Source organism: Struthio camelus, chromosome 17, assembly GCF_040807025.1.
Source record: "Struthio camelus isolate bStrCam1 chromosome 17, bStrCam1.hap1, whole genome shotgun sequence".
In the NCBI taxonomy this organism is placed as follows: Eukaryota; Metazoa; Chordata; class Aves; order Struthioniformes; family Struthionidae; genus Struthio; species Struthio camelus.
In genome coordinates, this window is record NC_090958.1 from 9504471 (window position 1) to 9519417 (window position 14947).

The window sequence follows — 14947 nt, forward strand, 5'->3', positions numbered from 1 at the left end:
AAACAGTTTGTCAGGAAGCAAGTCACTGAAATTGTCCCCAGAAGCTGGCAAAGGACAGACAAGTCAGTGTTAGCATTTCAGACAGGAAGGAAGAACACGGGGTGGCTTAGGAGGAGTTTAACAAATAAAATAAACATGTAATGTGAAACCAGAGTAATATATTCTATATATTACCATATAGTAATATATATTACACACACACACACACACACACACACACACACACAGAATATGTTACATATATTACTACATATTACTGTCTATATAGTAATATATATAAGAAGTAATATATTCTCAGTGACCGTACTCCTCTCTTTATGCCCCTATGAGAGAGCATAACCACTGCTAAAGTTCCTCCAGATACCATCCTCATTTCTTCCTTTCTGCATCCTGCTACAACATGGTGGATTTGATTTCCTCGGGGCCTTTATAAAAAAATGCATGGGTTTGGGTTTTGAAGTTCCGTTTCTTGAACTCCTCCGAGATTTCCAGGAAGGACTTTCCCTTTGTCTCAGGAAGGAAGAACCCAACATAGAGAGCAGTGAAGATGCAGACCACAAAGAATGGGACATAGCAGAAATGTGCTAGACTTTTCTGAGGGAGGAAGTAAAACAAGACAGTGTTGTAGACATTCTATAATATGACAGACAGGCCACTAAACCCCTTTCCTGCATGGACTAAATTCACCCAGGGAGTATTTCTGTGTTCACTGATGAGGGCCTCACATGCCTGGATGCAGCAGTTCCCCAACATAACTTATCTTTTGACAGAGCAAGAAAAGTATCTCAAAATGTCTTTTTCTGTGTTTCTCTCTACGTAATTGTACAGAAGGGGGACTCACTGTAGGAGGTAAGACAGAAGCACATTGCGGAGTTCTGCTTCCTTTCAATATAGGAAACACCTTAGGGAATAGTGCCGAGTCTGGCCAAGGGGAATTATGTCACAACTCTAGTCCCGGCCATTCTCAGCTGAGGACAGAGCAGGAATATTGACCATAAGAGCCGCAGATTAATCTGATTCTAGCCTCACATCAGAAATCACTGTAGGGAACACATGGGAAGTTTGGTTTAGAGGAGTTCCTGCCCACTTTCCTCATAAAGGTCATTTTCATGGCAGTGCTCTCTTGCTGTGTGTCTGCAGCTTATGGTGTTTCTAGGCCCTGTCTCTTTTCTTAGGCAGTGTCACAGTCTCTCTCATAGAAAATGCTAAAGAACTGCAGGTGACTGCATTGCTTTGAGAACCTACCACAATGAATGGAAAGGCTGTTCCAACCAGGAACAGATTGAACCAGAGCAGAGAGCCACAAATCATGTAAGCAGCTGGCCGGGACATTTGATCAAAAACTTCCGTGGGCAGAACTCCTGTTACACCAGCTGGAAAAAGAAATGGCAAGGAAATTTATAATATTGTTGATACCATGTGAAAAACAAGAGAACAGGTACTAACAAGCAAAACCAACATGAGGCATCTGAGAACAGGGACCAGTTTTCAGTAAGTTAGTCACACTAGTCAACAAGGCCAAAACAAGTGGTAATAGAGATCAGCTGCAGTGGGGAAGTTTCAAGTTAATATTAAGAGGTGGCTAATTATACAAACTCTCTCCTATTAGAATGAACTTCTGGGAAAGGTTTTGTAATCCACGTTATTCTCATCAGGATCAGACTGGGAGAATGGCTTACAATTAGTTCAACACTAAAACATTGTAGAGACCGAGTCTAGGAATTACTTCCAACCCATGTAGTATCTGACACTTGCAGCTTGAGTCTTCTCTTACCTGCTCTTACTTCAGACTGATGTAAATGAACAGGGCCTCACGTCTACTCACATGCCAAGCAAACGTGCACGCACACACACAACCTGTGTACTCACACACAAACACAGACACTGATGGATTCTGCCAAGAAAATGCATGTTAATAGGCTAACAAATAGACATGGAAATTGTACTTCCTAGGTACATGCAAAAAAATAATCTAATGACAGAGCCATCAACCTTAAGGACTAAAATGAAGCAGTAGAAGTACTGGCATACAGCCCTAGCAAACTGAGTATGAAATCAAAAACTTGCTGTCCCTTTAAGATAAGCATCACATCCAGGACTGATGATTTAGTTTCAGGATTCCTTTCAAACATCACCTGCAAAATGCCATCCCAAGATGGGATTCTCTGTAAGGAGAAATGACAGAACAGCACAGACTGTCCCTGTACAACTCTTGACTTACCAGGGGCATTAAAGTCTCTGGGAAACGCTGAAAATCATTGGCAGAAATTTCCTCATTCCTTTGGGTTGCTATGGCTGAGCAGAGCTTACCAGTTTCCATAAGCGGCCTGCAGGCATCTCCAAACCCCAGCAATACCCCCAAAACTCAGTGAAAACGTGTAGGGAACTGACCTGGTCCAATTCCAAAGCTCAGGATATAGGCAAAAATGCAGACCATGCTGAGATAAGGCATCCAGCTAACCTGAGTCTACAGCCACAGAGAACAAGGGAAGATCAGTTAGGGCACTTGCATTTATTTGCCATCACTCAACACCCCAGTCATAAAAGAGGCAAAGCCCAGACTTCTTTTCCCGTCAGTAATTAAATGAAGTTTGTTACCTGCTGGCTTAGAGCAACCATGAAGACGATGGCCCATCCTGCCATGAAGCTGTACCCCCCCATGAGCAGCGGCCTCCTACCAGCACGGTCTATGATCATGTTCTGCACAAAGTAACACAGCAAAGCAAGACAAAATATTTCATATCTGATTATGCTTCCCACCTACTCCTTCTGTCCCATTTCAGATCTCAGTGCCTAGTTTGCTCTACAGCTACTTCAGGGATGCACTTCTTAGCAAAAAGAGATAGACCATTCAGCAGGAATGTCAGGCAAGGAGCGAGGCAAGCTGGGTGTTCAGGGGAGACGAGGGTGTCCTAGCTAAGGCTAAACTGACACTGCCTATAGTGGCATGAAGCAGAAGGAGACAGTTCCTCTGCTTCTTGAGCTGTGTCCTTGGGTGGCAGGGAGATTCACGTAGCAGCTATTTTGTATGTGTATGTTTTTTTTTAATCAGGACTAAAAATCTAAGGAAATTTGGTGCTGCGAAGTGGCAAGCTAAGGAGCTGAAAGGTTTGTTTCTCCAGATCTGTGTTAAGTTTGCTTCTCTTTCCTGATGTCTATTTTAGAGAAAAGGAAATCAACTAAAACTAAAAATACAATATGGCTGGATCATGTGTACCCATTGGACCGCTGAGCAACTTGGTCATTGCCATAACTTGTTATCATAAAGTGACAGGATCTGGAGGCTTTAGCATCCCTCAGATGTGCTTAGGAAAGATTGCAGGGCCACAGACTGCCAGGAACAGCTTGTGAGATGAAAGTCAGCCTCTGCCATGGTGAAGGCAACTGGACAGACCTCACCTGGCAAGCCTGAGTGGAGCAGTCGGAAGCACTTTTTAACCGAGTCCATCTGCTACTGTTCTCTTCACTAGCCTCTGAGTTGTGCCCACAGTTGTTATGATAAATAATCACTCTGGTTATTTTTGGAAATGTTCATTTTTGAATTCTAATTGTAGAGTTTCAGCCTTTAAGGTGGAGGATGCAGGAAAATGGCATATACACAGACAAAAAGCTAAAGCATTTGAACCCTTTCAAACAGCAGTTTTCAGACAGTTATGGAGATACGGTGCCTTGCAAAAGACTTCCACATTAACCTGTCTGGACAGGAATGCTGAGAAACTGCCTGACTGCTGGGTATAAAGGGCTTCTTTGGGATGAAGAGCAATGTAAATCTGAAATTTGTTATTAACAGCCTCCTGACTGTCAACAGAGCTGCAGGTCAGTGGAGTGCATTAAGAGTCTCACACATGTAACAGAGGTGATCAGTTCGCAACTCCCTGTGCCGATTACAACATAGGGGATTTTTTCCTGTGGAATTCCAGCCTCTTGGAACACAGAAGCTGCATAAAAATACATCTGGGGAGAAAAGAGAGGAGAGAACTGTAAGGGAAGATACCTGAAAACACAACCCATTGCTTTTCCCGAAGCACCATGCAGAGAATGACCAATGTCCTGTCATAAGGGCAGTTTTTACAGCGTCCCTCTGAATGTTGCCGTAATGCACTGATGCACTTTGGGAACCAAACATCTGAAAATTGCTCTCAGATGTTGATGAAAAAGCCTCTCAAAGCAGGTGGTCTGCAAAGCAAACACCCACATGACTTTTATATTGCAGGACAGTTAGAAGTGTACTACATACAGACTGCTCCCTAGAAAAAAAAAAGGCCTTTTCCATGATGCCCTGTATACTAGATGCAAGAGGAAGCACCCGTAGGAATAGGAGGCTCCCATCAGGAATGAAAGGCTGTTGTTTCCTGATCTCTCAGAAGACTGTTAACGTACATAGATTTTATCTTCTTTTCCATGATTTATTGGCTTTTCCATCTAACTTTCCTCACCTCATCCAGAGCTGGATGTGAAAGGGATTTATCCTGTGTACTAAAGAGGCAGTGTAGCACAGATCTGGTATTTGTACTCAGCTCTCGTTATACTATCATTTTACATATTCCAATTTAACTTTTCCCACTGGGAAAAGTGACTCCTTCATTACTCTGTTCATGTCTTCTTCAGCAAGATGTCTGCAGGCAGTGTAGGCAAGCTTGCTTTCTGCTGCAGAAGGAATTTAAACCCAGGAGTTTGCACCCCTGTCTCATGATACAGCAGTGCTGCTGGTTGCTGTGGCTGCCACGCTGCTTACCGAATCGTTCCCACAGAGCTGCATGGCACTGCTCAGCACAATGATACTCATCAGCTGCCACCGCACAGCTGGATTCTGGAACAGCTCCCAGGGCTTCTTTGCTCTCTGACCTTCAGTGGCAGCCTGTTCGGCTAGCATCTCTTCCAGCTCTGCACTCAGGTCACAGTGGCCTCTGAGCTTCTGCAGCGCTGCAAGGACAAAAGGAACCTCTTTTCCCCTGAACTCAAAGCGCTTTATCTTCCGTTTGCCTCCCTCTGCAGGGTGAGGGATTGAGCAGCAAGTGATGGCTACAGAAAGCTGTGGAGCAGCCTCTGGGTTCATAAACAGAGATGGCAAGTTGTGCTGCAGCCACTTGAAGAATTTGGGGGAAAAGGGACTGCAAATCCCTCACTTGTTTGACAAGGGAATATTTCCAACCAGAGCCATTTCAGCAGCCATGCTTCTGACTTGCTTCTCAAGTGACTTTCCTGGGAAATTAAGGGAATTAAATGTTCTCGGTACATAGGTCACGTTTCCTAGCAACTAATTCCAGCCTCTCTGTATATGGGAATTTGTATGCTACAAATCTAAGCAAATCCCTTAATATGAATTGGCTTCAGATTTGGTCATGAGCTTTTCAGCCAGCATTTATTTCACTTCATAGTTACAAGACGTATGCCCCATTGTGAACACAAGTTCCACCTTTTGACTCTACCTTTGTAGGAAAAAGTCTTTTGTAAGAAGATACCTTTCACTTTTCTTAATACATCAAAATACTTAAGATCATAACACGTTGTTTAGTTTGGAAGGAGGAAGCGATCATGTTTGGGATTTGCTGTGACCCTTCTCACATATGAAAGCTGTGGCACCATTCTCAAAACATATGAGCCCAAGCCTGCACAAAAGCAAGGTGAAAAAAAGTGTACATTCATCAGCATTCGGAATTACTGTAGTTGTTCATACAAATACATACCCAGCCACCACCTGGGCAGTGTTTAAGGGTGCAGTAGTAGAAACAATTACAGACATAGCCTGCATTACATATTTTGTGCGGATCAGATATGGTCCTCTGGTTTAGAAAAACATCATCCAAATATTCAGCCATATCATGGGACCAGTGACATAGGCATGGTATCGACTTAAAGCTTTTATTTTCATCTAAGGAGGCCGGTAGAGTTATCAGAGTATCTGTGCTGAAAAGAAGCCTATGTTTCAAATTGCTGTGGGCTGAACAAACTGGACTGTATATTAAGACTATGCAATCCACCTTTTTGCTGTTTATCTACGCAACCAGTGGATCTCCTGCTTTCAGGGAGAGGCTGAGAGTCACCCTGGACTCACCAGAGATGCAGGATTCCTTGTCTCCTCGGTCAATCAAGAGGTATCTGGGACTTTCAGGGAACCAAGGCAGAGCCATGAGCTGGATCAGGGCAGGCACCACATTGCTAGCTAAAAGGAGCGGCCAGCTATTTTCCTCTCCTAGTAGCTCCCTGGAGAAAAAAAAAACCCATAACTTGCACAGTACATTTTACAACATGGCAAGAGCCCAGCATCCTCTGCTGCATGTGGGCACTGGAAAAGAGAGGGGTGGTAAAGCAAAAAAAAAGAATAAAAAGGAGAAGAAAGAGATTTAATGAGTATAAACTGGGCTTGTAGCTGTACATTACCTGAGTCCAATAACCTGTCCCAGCACCAACCCCAGGGCTGTAAACGATGCAGAGGTCAAGGCCACAGCTCCTCTGAGCTTCTTTGGGGCACTTTCTGCCAGATACATGGGCTGAATGTTCATGCTTACACCTGGGCAAGGCAGAAAAACACTGACCTCAGCTTGGAGACAGAGAAGATGGGGACAAGTGCAGCCAATCACCTCTCAAGGTCACCAGCTGGGCTCTTTTGTCTGTTGCAGACCACACGATGACTGATGTGTCAGTCTTATGATTTACCCAAACGTTTCATTTTCCTCCTAGTCATTGCATAAGCTGCTAAACGCACGTTTCCATACTCATGAGTAGTAATGGATAACAAAACTATAACCTAGCTGAGCCTGAGTACGATAGTCTTTTCAGCACTTCAACGCAAGGCTGTAAATGGTGCTTCACTCTAGCCCCCCATTTTGGGGGGAAGATCATATTTTAAGTCATTTATGTCAATCATTATACCCTAGGATGAACTTCTATGAAAAGTTTAATGTTGGTACTCACGCTGGTGAGTGGCTGATAACATTCTTATAAGCAGTTAGGGATCAGCTGTCAGCTCAGTTTCTCCTAGGGCTCCCCTCCTAGCATGCACCCTACAAACCGGAATTCATACGTGTATTACACAAACACAATTGCTTGTGTACGCGTAAAAAAAATCCTTAGAAGCAAAAGGTGAAATCTGTATATGCAACTTCCTCCTTCATGTACCTGTGGTCTGACTAAAGGACAAAATGTTTTAATGGCTTGGATGATTCCTACTTAAATCTCTTCTATTTCTTGCTGATATTTCTCTCACATTTGTCCTGTTTTGTTTCTCACGTTTCCATACCTGCATTCAGGCCAGTAAAGAATCTGCTGAGCATAATCATTTCAAAGGATTTTGCCATTCGACTGAATCCTGACAGGATTGCGGCTATGATCACAAATACATTGTTCAACAGCAGGGACATCTTCCTTCAGAGAGAAGAGACACAGCTGTGAGCTCAGATAAGATCAAGGTTTAGATATCGAATAAAATATTTCACATGGCAGATCCAGCTTTCCATGCCTAAAAGCTCAAGGTGGGCTGCTCAGCTCTACAGCAGAAAGTGCTGGTTACCCCAAACCCTACTTGAGAGGACTGTGTGTGGATGGCAGATCAACAGATTCGGTGTCTTGTTACAATAACAGGCATCAGCACTGACAGATAATCTGCGTGGCTCACGCAGTTAGGACCATATCTGACTACCAGCCTGACCACAGGGTGTCCCTGCAGGGTCAGCTTTCTATGCACTGAAGGCACCGCAGGGTCCTCACCCAGATTCATTGCTCTTGCACTCATGCAGTTTTCCTTTTGAATGGGGAGGGGTATTCTTTCAGTAAGTTGTATGTGTTTTTGTCCAAAAACGCCAATTTGTTGAAACAGGTACGTTTCATGTACTAGGATGAACATTATGAAGCTTCTGTCAAAAAGTTTTCATGTATCCCAGGTGGAAGTTCTGTCCAAAACCAACCCTCCCCCCTAAAAAAAAAAAAAAACTTTATTGCCCCAGAACAGCCACTAATTCTCTCTGGTCCCATCTGAATGCCCTGCATACTCTCCAGAAGCCACTCTTTCTTTCTGTCATCCATGAAGGGAAATGATTTTATTCCAGAGTAGTACAAGGAAACATCCTGAAATCTCTAAACTCTTCATTGGATACAAAAGCCGTATCCTTCCCAAGTATCCTTCACAACCATGAAACAAGTGAGCCATAGGAGACAGCTCCTCTTGCCCCAAACTATACAGGTGCCTTCTTCATCATATAAAGGGAGCATACCAAAGTGATGGCACGTAGAGGAAAATTCTTGGGGTCAAGAAAGAGGCAGGTAAAACGTAACTTCCTATTGGTTTAGCTTAGTAACAGTGTTTTTTTCTGAAGAGAATTGGGGTTAGAGCTATATATGAAACATACGTGGGGAGAGACAGATATTGTGCAGAGACTCAAGCACAGGGAAGAAAAGCAGCTCTGAAGATTTAACCAATACCTCTTGAAATATCTAAAAGGGAGACACAGCCTGTGAAACAAAAGGAGCTGTGCTGCAACAGCTGCTCTCTTTGCAAACACACTCTGCTTTTTCAGGGTATCATTCCCACAAATTCCCCCAGTTCATTCTGAAAAAGAGCTTTGGTCAGTTCTGTCATGATTTCCTGTTTGAATGGATGACAGAAAACTGGGCACAAAAATGATGGTGACTCTGTAGGTGCCTACTGTGATAGAGTTGAGCTGAAGTCCTTGTTTTAACACTTCAGCTGGGTCAGAATATTATCAGAAGATAACGAGAGGGCAAGAGCTGTTCCACGTTGGGTTTTGAGATATGAAATATCTCAAATGTGATGGAAAAAGTCTTTTCATATTTTTCAACTACAGTGGGTATTTTGCTCTTTGGCTCTTAATTCCGCTTGGATTAATGGAAGAGGCAAAGCTTAAAGCAGAATTCAATGCCATCTTACCTTCCCAACATGATTGCCATGGGACCAGCCACAATAGCCCCAGTGAGTCCTCCCAGAGGGTATGTGGAGACAGTGAAAGACCACAGAAGCAGTATCGTGTTGCTCTCAAGGGGAACACCTGTGCGCTCCAGCCAGGTTTCATTCATAAACCTCTGAATGTACTGCAAGGGAAGAGCAGTGCTGCTTAACAGCAACACAGAGATTAAGGACCCTGATAATTGTAAAGGCTTTTTTCTTAATAGATACATTTATTCTGGGTCCGTGCCTCCAAACCTTTGGTTGAAAATGGCCTCCACTTCTCAAATGTGTTTTTATCAGGGTGCTAAAGGTGTAAAACTGCAGCTGTTGAACAGCTGAAATTGGTTTATATAGTAATTAACTATCTTGAATATTTTAAAAATGTATTTCATGGCTCCAACTTTGAATTTAGGGGCAAAACTCCATTTCAGAGGATGCAGGTTGGAAAATTTCAGGATTAGATTTCCTAGAGTAATTGAAATAAGGCTTTTGAATGACATCTTGTGACACTCAGTGCTCCTTAAGGGTGGCTGATCAGGTCATCAGCTGTGAATTATCCAGAGGGAACCACATATCCATTTGTTTCCATCCTTAGTTTTAGCAAACTGCACATTCTTGGTGACAGGCCATTTTTCAGGGCCCAACTGAAGGCATTAAGGGCCTGCTGGCAGGAAGCTTGGCTTCTGTCTCAGAGGGAAGCTCTTGGACTAGCAGTACTTACTGAAGTTGGAGCATTGATGATGGAGATATTGTAACCATACTGGAAGGTGCCTCCAATCCCAGCAGCGCATATTGTCAAGATCAGGATCTTATTCTGAAGCTGAAGAAGATGGACAGAAAATGGATGGCTTTCTTGCACAGAATAAAGTAGCTCAGCAGGAATTTGGCCCATTCACACTTTGAATAGTGTAAAGTGAAGATCAGAAGAGGCTAGAAACATCTTCATAAAATAGGAGGTGCCAAAGATGGAAAAAAATACAAATTTTTAAACTACATGGCTCACTACTGCAAAATAATATTTATAATTCATTGCCATTCACATAGCATTTGGGACAGCTTTTGGACAGAGGTCTGCAAGTGTCTTTCATTTAATATCTGTGTGCTTTAAAAGTGTGCAACAACAATAAATACTGGTACAGACTTGTGTTATTGCTTCCATTAATTCAGTTCATTTCAAAAATCTGGATTCACGTGACGAGTTATTCAAGGAACATTGCCAAAAGTTTATGTCTTATGTCCCATTTCTGTCTAAGCTCTATTGGACAGATTTCCTGTAGCATTGGGGATTTTCTCATGGCTATATATATCCTGTGTGCTTCTGATTCATCAGCATGCTATTTCTTCTATCTTTTCCTTGAAATTATACTTATTTTTCCTTTCCTTTTAGTTTAAAACAAAGACCCTTTCTTATGCTGCTTCACATTTTGTACAGAGCAAACAATGTCTCCCTGTTGAACTTTCTCGGTACACAATTGTTCCTACAAGTTCTTGTGCTTATCAGTCTATATTTTCTTACTCAGCCAGAATATTGTCTATATTTTTAATATTATGATATGGGTGAAATATGTGGCAGCCAGTGGGTCCTATGTTGTGTTCTGTGTCTCCCTGACGTTATTTCTTCATCTGTCATGCCGACTGCTTATATTGCCATTTAAACATTGGTATTCTGCCTTTAGAAGCATACACAAGGGAATGGGATTGCTTCACGCAGCATCTGGGAGCAGGTGTTGCTACAAAAGTGAGGTCTCTTGCCAGGTTTTTGAGGGACGTAGGATGAGCCATCCTGGCTGACACTGTATGAGAGCTGTGTGAGGTCTGCAAACACAAAGCATGCATCTTTTTTCCCCTTGCACTACGATGCCCTGATTGTGTATAGCACGAATGTGTGTCTCACAGCAGAACAACACTGGGGCTAACTGTGGAGAGTCAGGGACTCTGTGTGGAAACTGCAGAAACACAGTTTCGTTGACCTTTCCTCCTCTGTCAGGTTTGTAAATCTCAGGTCATTCTTGCCACGATTGCCTGGACACTTTGCAGCGTCTGATCACCTCCAAACTGACCTGCTGCTTCACCAGAGGAGTGCAGCTGAGGGTCAGCACCACCATCATGTCCTCCGTTTGCATCCCACTGTTGGTGAACGCCTCTTCCTTGATGCAACCACACCATGCTGCTGGCTGGTCTCCATGTCACCTGCAGTCCTCATCAGCTCACGCCTGTTTTGTGCCTGTGCCTTTACTTTCCCCTTCTGCATGTGAGATGCTGTGACTGGCAAGCTCTGCCCTCCTGCTGTCCCTGGGCTGGGAGTGCTGGCCCATGTCTCAAGCCCATCCTGAGTTTGCTGGGGACCCTGAGGCTGCCTGTGGCCAGGCTCTCAGCCTGACACCTCCTGCACAGGGTGGTCCAGGCCCAGGATAGCCCTTAACAGTCTCCTGCTTGCAAAACCCTCCCATGGGGGCAGCTCTGCAGGGCAATGGGGCTCAAAGAGCTACTGATCACCAGCGCGGAGCACCTCAGGCTGAATTTTGTCTCACTACATGTATGTGACACTATTGACTCTGGGAAGAAGACAGACAACCCAAAGCCAGGGAGTCCTCTGTGCTCTATGCGTTTTTTTCTTACAGAGCCATCTATCGAGGCTAGTCTCCCAATAGTTTTAAAATCAGAGATTCAAATAATCTCAGGTATTTTCTTTCCTCAAAGCCTTTTCTTGTAAATAACTTCTGTGACAGCCTGAGACAGGATATTCTCTCAGGACAGAGATGAAGCTGGGCTGCTCCAACCCTGCAAGCGGGCGAGCCCTTTCCTGTCCCCATTAGAAGCAGTTGCATTTCACTCACACTTCCCTTGGCTGCATCACTTCACTGTCTCATTACTGAGAACTGAGCTAAGGCTTGTGCACCTGAGACCTCTGCTCTTCCCACTTGCACCAGGTGTGCAGCTGAGAGGTGTAGAGAGATTTCCTCTCCCTACATTTGGCATTTGGCCTCCTTTCTCATTGCAGTGGCTACAAATGTAACATCACTCCGGCTAATTTCCCTGCTTTCATTATGGAGTATGTCACCTATCAGCTCCCGTATCACAGAGCTCCTTCGTGGTTCTGGGCTCAGGGAAGGTGCTTTGCTTCTCCCTTCAAGAGCCATCGAACAGTTCTGTGCTTAGAGCCGTGCTGTATTTACAGTGTTACCTTCCCAAAACTTCCTTAGTGCTCAGCTTCTGCACTGTTGTCCCAGCCACTGTGGTGGCACTGAGCTGCCAGGAGAGCCATTAGTCTGTCAGCTTTATCCCAGGGACTCTGAGAATTTGAACTTAATTCTGTAAGTACCTGCTAGTACTCACGCAACCTGCTAAAATTAAAATAAGAATTTGATCCATCAACAATAATAGTAAAATAGATTTTTTTTACCAATCTCTGTAGCTTGTTCATCTTCTTCGGTAGGTTTGCTTCTGTTTGCCAAAGTCTCTGGTACTTTCAGCTGTGCCCTAAAGGATTATTTAAATCTCCAGCACTGGAATGTGTATTTAGTCATCCATTACATTACGATAAGACACTTGACTTGGCAGGTGTCCTGCCAGCTGATTTACATTCTCCAAACAGGGCTGCATGATCATTAGCAAGAGGCAGTTCATTTAATTTTGTTGCAAGTACATGACAGTTTAGGGAAATGATTCTGCGATATCCAGAGCTGCCTAAATCCTCCTGAAGGTCAGTGTAGTTTACAGCAATAAATTCCCTCTGGAAGCACCTGGCACAGTTCCCCTGTAGTGTTTGTCTAATTGAATGTGATTGAAGCAGAAGGAAACCAAAGCTTTTTCTGATTCTATTTGTCATGGACTCAACCTAGGATCTAAAAGACAAAACAGATTATTTCCCTCTGTCCTGTCAGTGACAGGAATGAGCCCCCAAAAGCCCGTTATGGCAAGCCTCTTCACTGTTTTCTTGTCTATGTCTTGGTAACATACAGGCAATTCAACTGTTGCTGACAAGGTACTGTATGTTCATACACAAAAGACTGCAATCCTGTTCCCTCTCCATAGGCTGGCACAGAGCAACCAGCAATGTTTACAGGCCTCTGTTTTGTCCTTGAATGATCATCTCCAGCCTTAATGTCACAGGAAGCAGAGGGCTTTGTTTTTACCTATGCAGTGTGACTTTTTTTGTTTCTAAATTGCATCAATGTTTAATATGTAGAGTTGCAAGTAAACCTAGCGCAGAGGTGCGTATGGGATGGTGGGCTGCTGGGAGAAGAGTGAATATCTGATTAAAACAACCTCATGCCCAGCATTATCCTACACTGTGTCTGGTTTTAAGTGTTGTTCTCTCTACAGCCTCAGAAGGAGCTCCTTTCTGAGGGCAGCTGGGGCCGATGCTACCGAGGACTATAAATATCTTTGTACTCTGGGAGATACTGATCAAGGAATCAACTGAGCTCCATCGTATTTGTTCATATAGGCATGGTAGAAGAGCCTTCATGTAATGGATTTATGTCACATTGTGGCAATTGACAGCCAATTTCCTTGAAACTCAGCTCTGTTTCAAAATCCTGATTAAAAATTAAATGGCTTTATGCAGTAGAAACCTGCCTGAGAGGCTCCAGTTAAATTCTAATGAGTAAAAAAGGTTTCATTCCACTGCAATAGTGGCTTCTTCAGCGACCTTTCATCTATGTCTTTTGGCTTATCGTTCACTAGGGTGTGAGTTTTACACTCTTTTCTTTTAAACCAGCATCATTGAATCAGGACAGAGTAGCTGGTAGGCCTTGTGCAGCGTGTTTGGCCAACGTGGCAGCTGCTTATCGCTCCAGAAATGGCTGCCTTTTGCACGTGAGCTGCAGAAGATGGCAAGGCAGCAGTGGGAGGTTGCTTCTTTCTGTAAAAGACATCTCTGGCAGTGGGAAATGGTGCATACTCCTGAATCCCAGAGATGGGGCCCAGTGGGGATAGAGGAGTATCATTACTGGCAGTAATAGCAGAGCTGCTGTTTCACATAATATCTGGCCTTTCGGTGTAACGATAGTGTTTTAACGTCCTTTCATCCTGCAGAGTGCAATTTATGAGCGGCTTGACTGATTTCAAAGTGTTCAAAATAAGTGTAACTGTTTTGTTTTTTTTAACGTCCCTCTAGCCCTAGTCAAGTTTACTACACCTGAGCAGAAATACAAACCTGTTCAGCATCACAGGACTCTTACCTGGAAATGCGCGTCTGTGTAAGGCGGAAGGCGTTTACAGAGTGCTGCATCAGCTTCAGCCACTAAGTGGCAGGAGAAGTACAAAGTTTCTGTATTAGGCTCTGACTCAAACGTGCCAGCAGTTTGCTGCCTGTGGTGTATGGTGGGGAGGACTACTTCCAGCAAGTTCCCAGAAGATAACTTAGAGAAGCAAATCCAACCACCATCCACTCGTTCATTGGGAAAATAGTGTACATAGTTGTAAAAGCTAAAACAACCACTGAAACATATTTTAGGCGGCATATATCCAGAACTGTAAGACATTAAAAAAGTATCTTCCTACTGTCTATTCTGAATGGAACTAGTTTTGGGTAGATCTTTTCCAGGAAGCAAAACGAATATTCTGTATTAGGCAAGAGCTTTCTCCATTCTTCTAGCATCACATAAGCAGGGACTGCTGCTTGCTGGCAGCAAGGACCACCAAGTGCAAGTCTTCCTCCCCATGGGTGATGGCGTACAGGAGTTTCAGCCTGTGGCTAGCAGGTGGAGTGTCCCTGGTTGTTTAGTCACTGTGATGTGTCACAGAAGCCTTTGGGGTAGATGGGGATTATTCCATTTCTAGCGCCTTAGGTGGAGGCCAACATGTTGAAGCACGTCTGCAGCTGGGTAAGAGGCAAAGGAATGCAGCTCACCCAGGCAGTGTGGTCTCAGTCCGTTCCATGTGCCTGTACATCATGAATCTGATGCATCTTTCTCATTTCTGTTGGTGGTCAAACACAGAAATATATCTTTCTACAATGACCTGGTCAAGGACTGCTTGCTTGGACCATTGCTTTGCCTTGTTTTTCCAAGGCAAATATGTGCACATTCTTCTATTTAA

General features: G+C 43.8%; 1 protein-coding gene across 1 annotated transcript; it reads right to left on the reverse strand.

Annotated features, from left to right (window-relative positions):
* Positions 1-320: 320 nt before the first annotated feature.
* Positions 321-12346, reverse strand: LOC104152162 (solute carrier family 2, facilitated glucose transporter member 11). The gene is made up of 12 exons (XM_009687377.2): positions 12306-12346; positions 9624-9722; positions 8885-9045; positions 7241-7365; positions 6382-6511; positions 6056-6204; positions 4736-4923; positions 3844-3954; positions 2599-2700; positions 2392-2467; positions 1246-1373; positions 321-594 (listed from the first exon to the last, which is right to left on the reverse strand). The coding sequence occupies exons 1-12, from the start codon at positions 12324-12326 to the stop codon at positions 394-396; spliced, it is 1491 nt and encodes a 496-aa protein (XP_009685672.1). The 5' UTR covers positions 12327-12346; the 3' UTR covers positions 321-393.
* Positions 12347-14947: the final 2601 nt, after the last annotated feature.

Bases quoted from the DNA above. Each gene is read 5' to 3' on its own strand.
- LOC104152162 (XM_009687377.2), bottom strand. From the start codon at position 12,326: ATGAACAAGCTACAGAGATTG. The intron at 6,205-6,381 runs GTAATGTACAGC...TTTTTTCTCCAG, and splicing joins GGACAGGTTATTGGACTCAG to GGAGCTACTAGGAGAGGAAA. The intron at 4,924-6,055 runs GTGAGTCCAGGG...TTGTCCTTGCAG, and splicing joins CAAGGAATCCTGCATCTCTG to CGCTGCAGAAGCTCAGAGGC.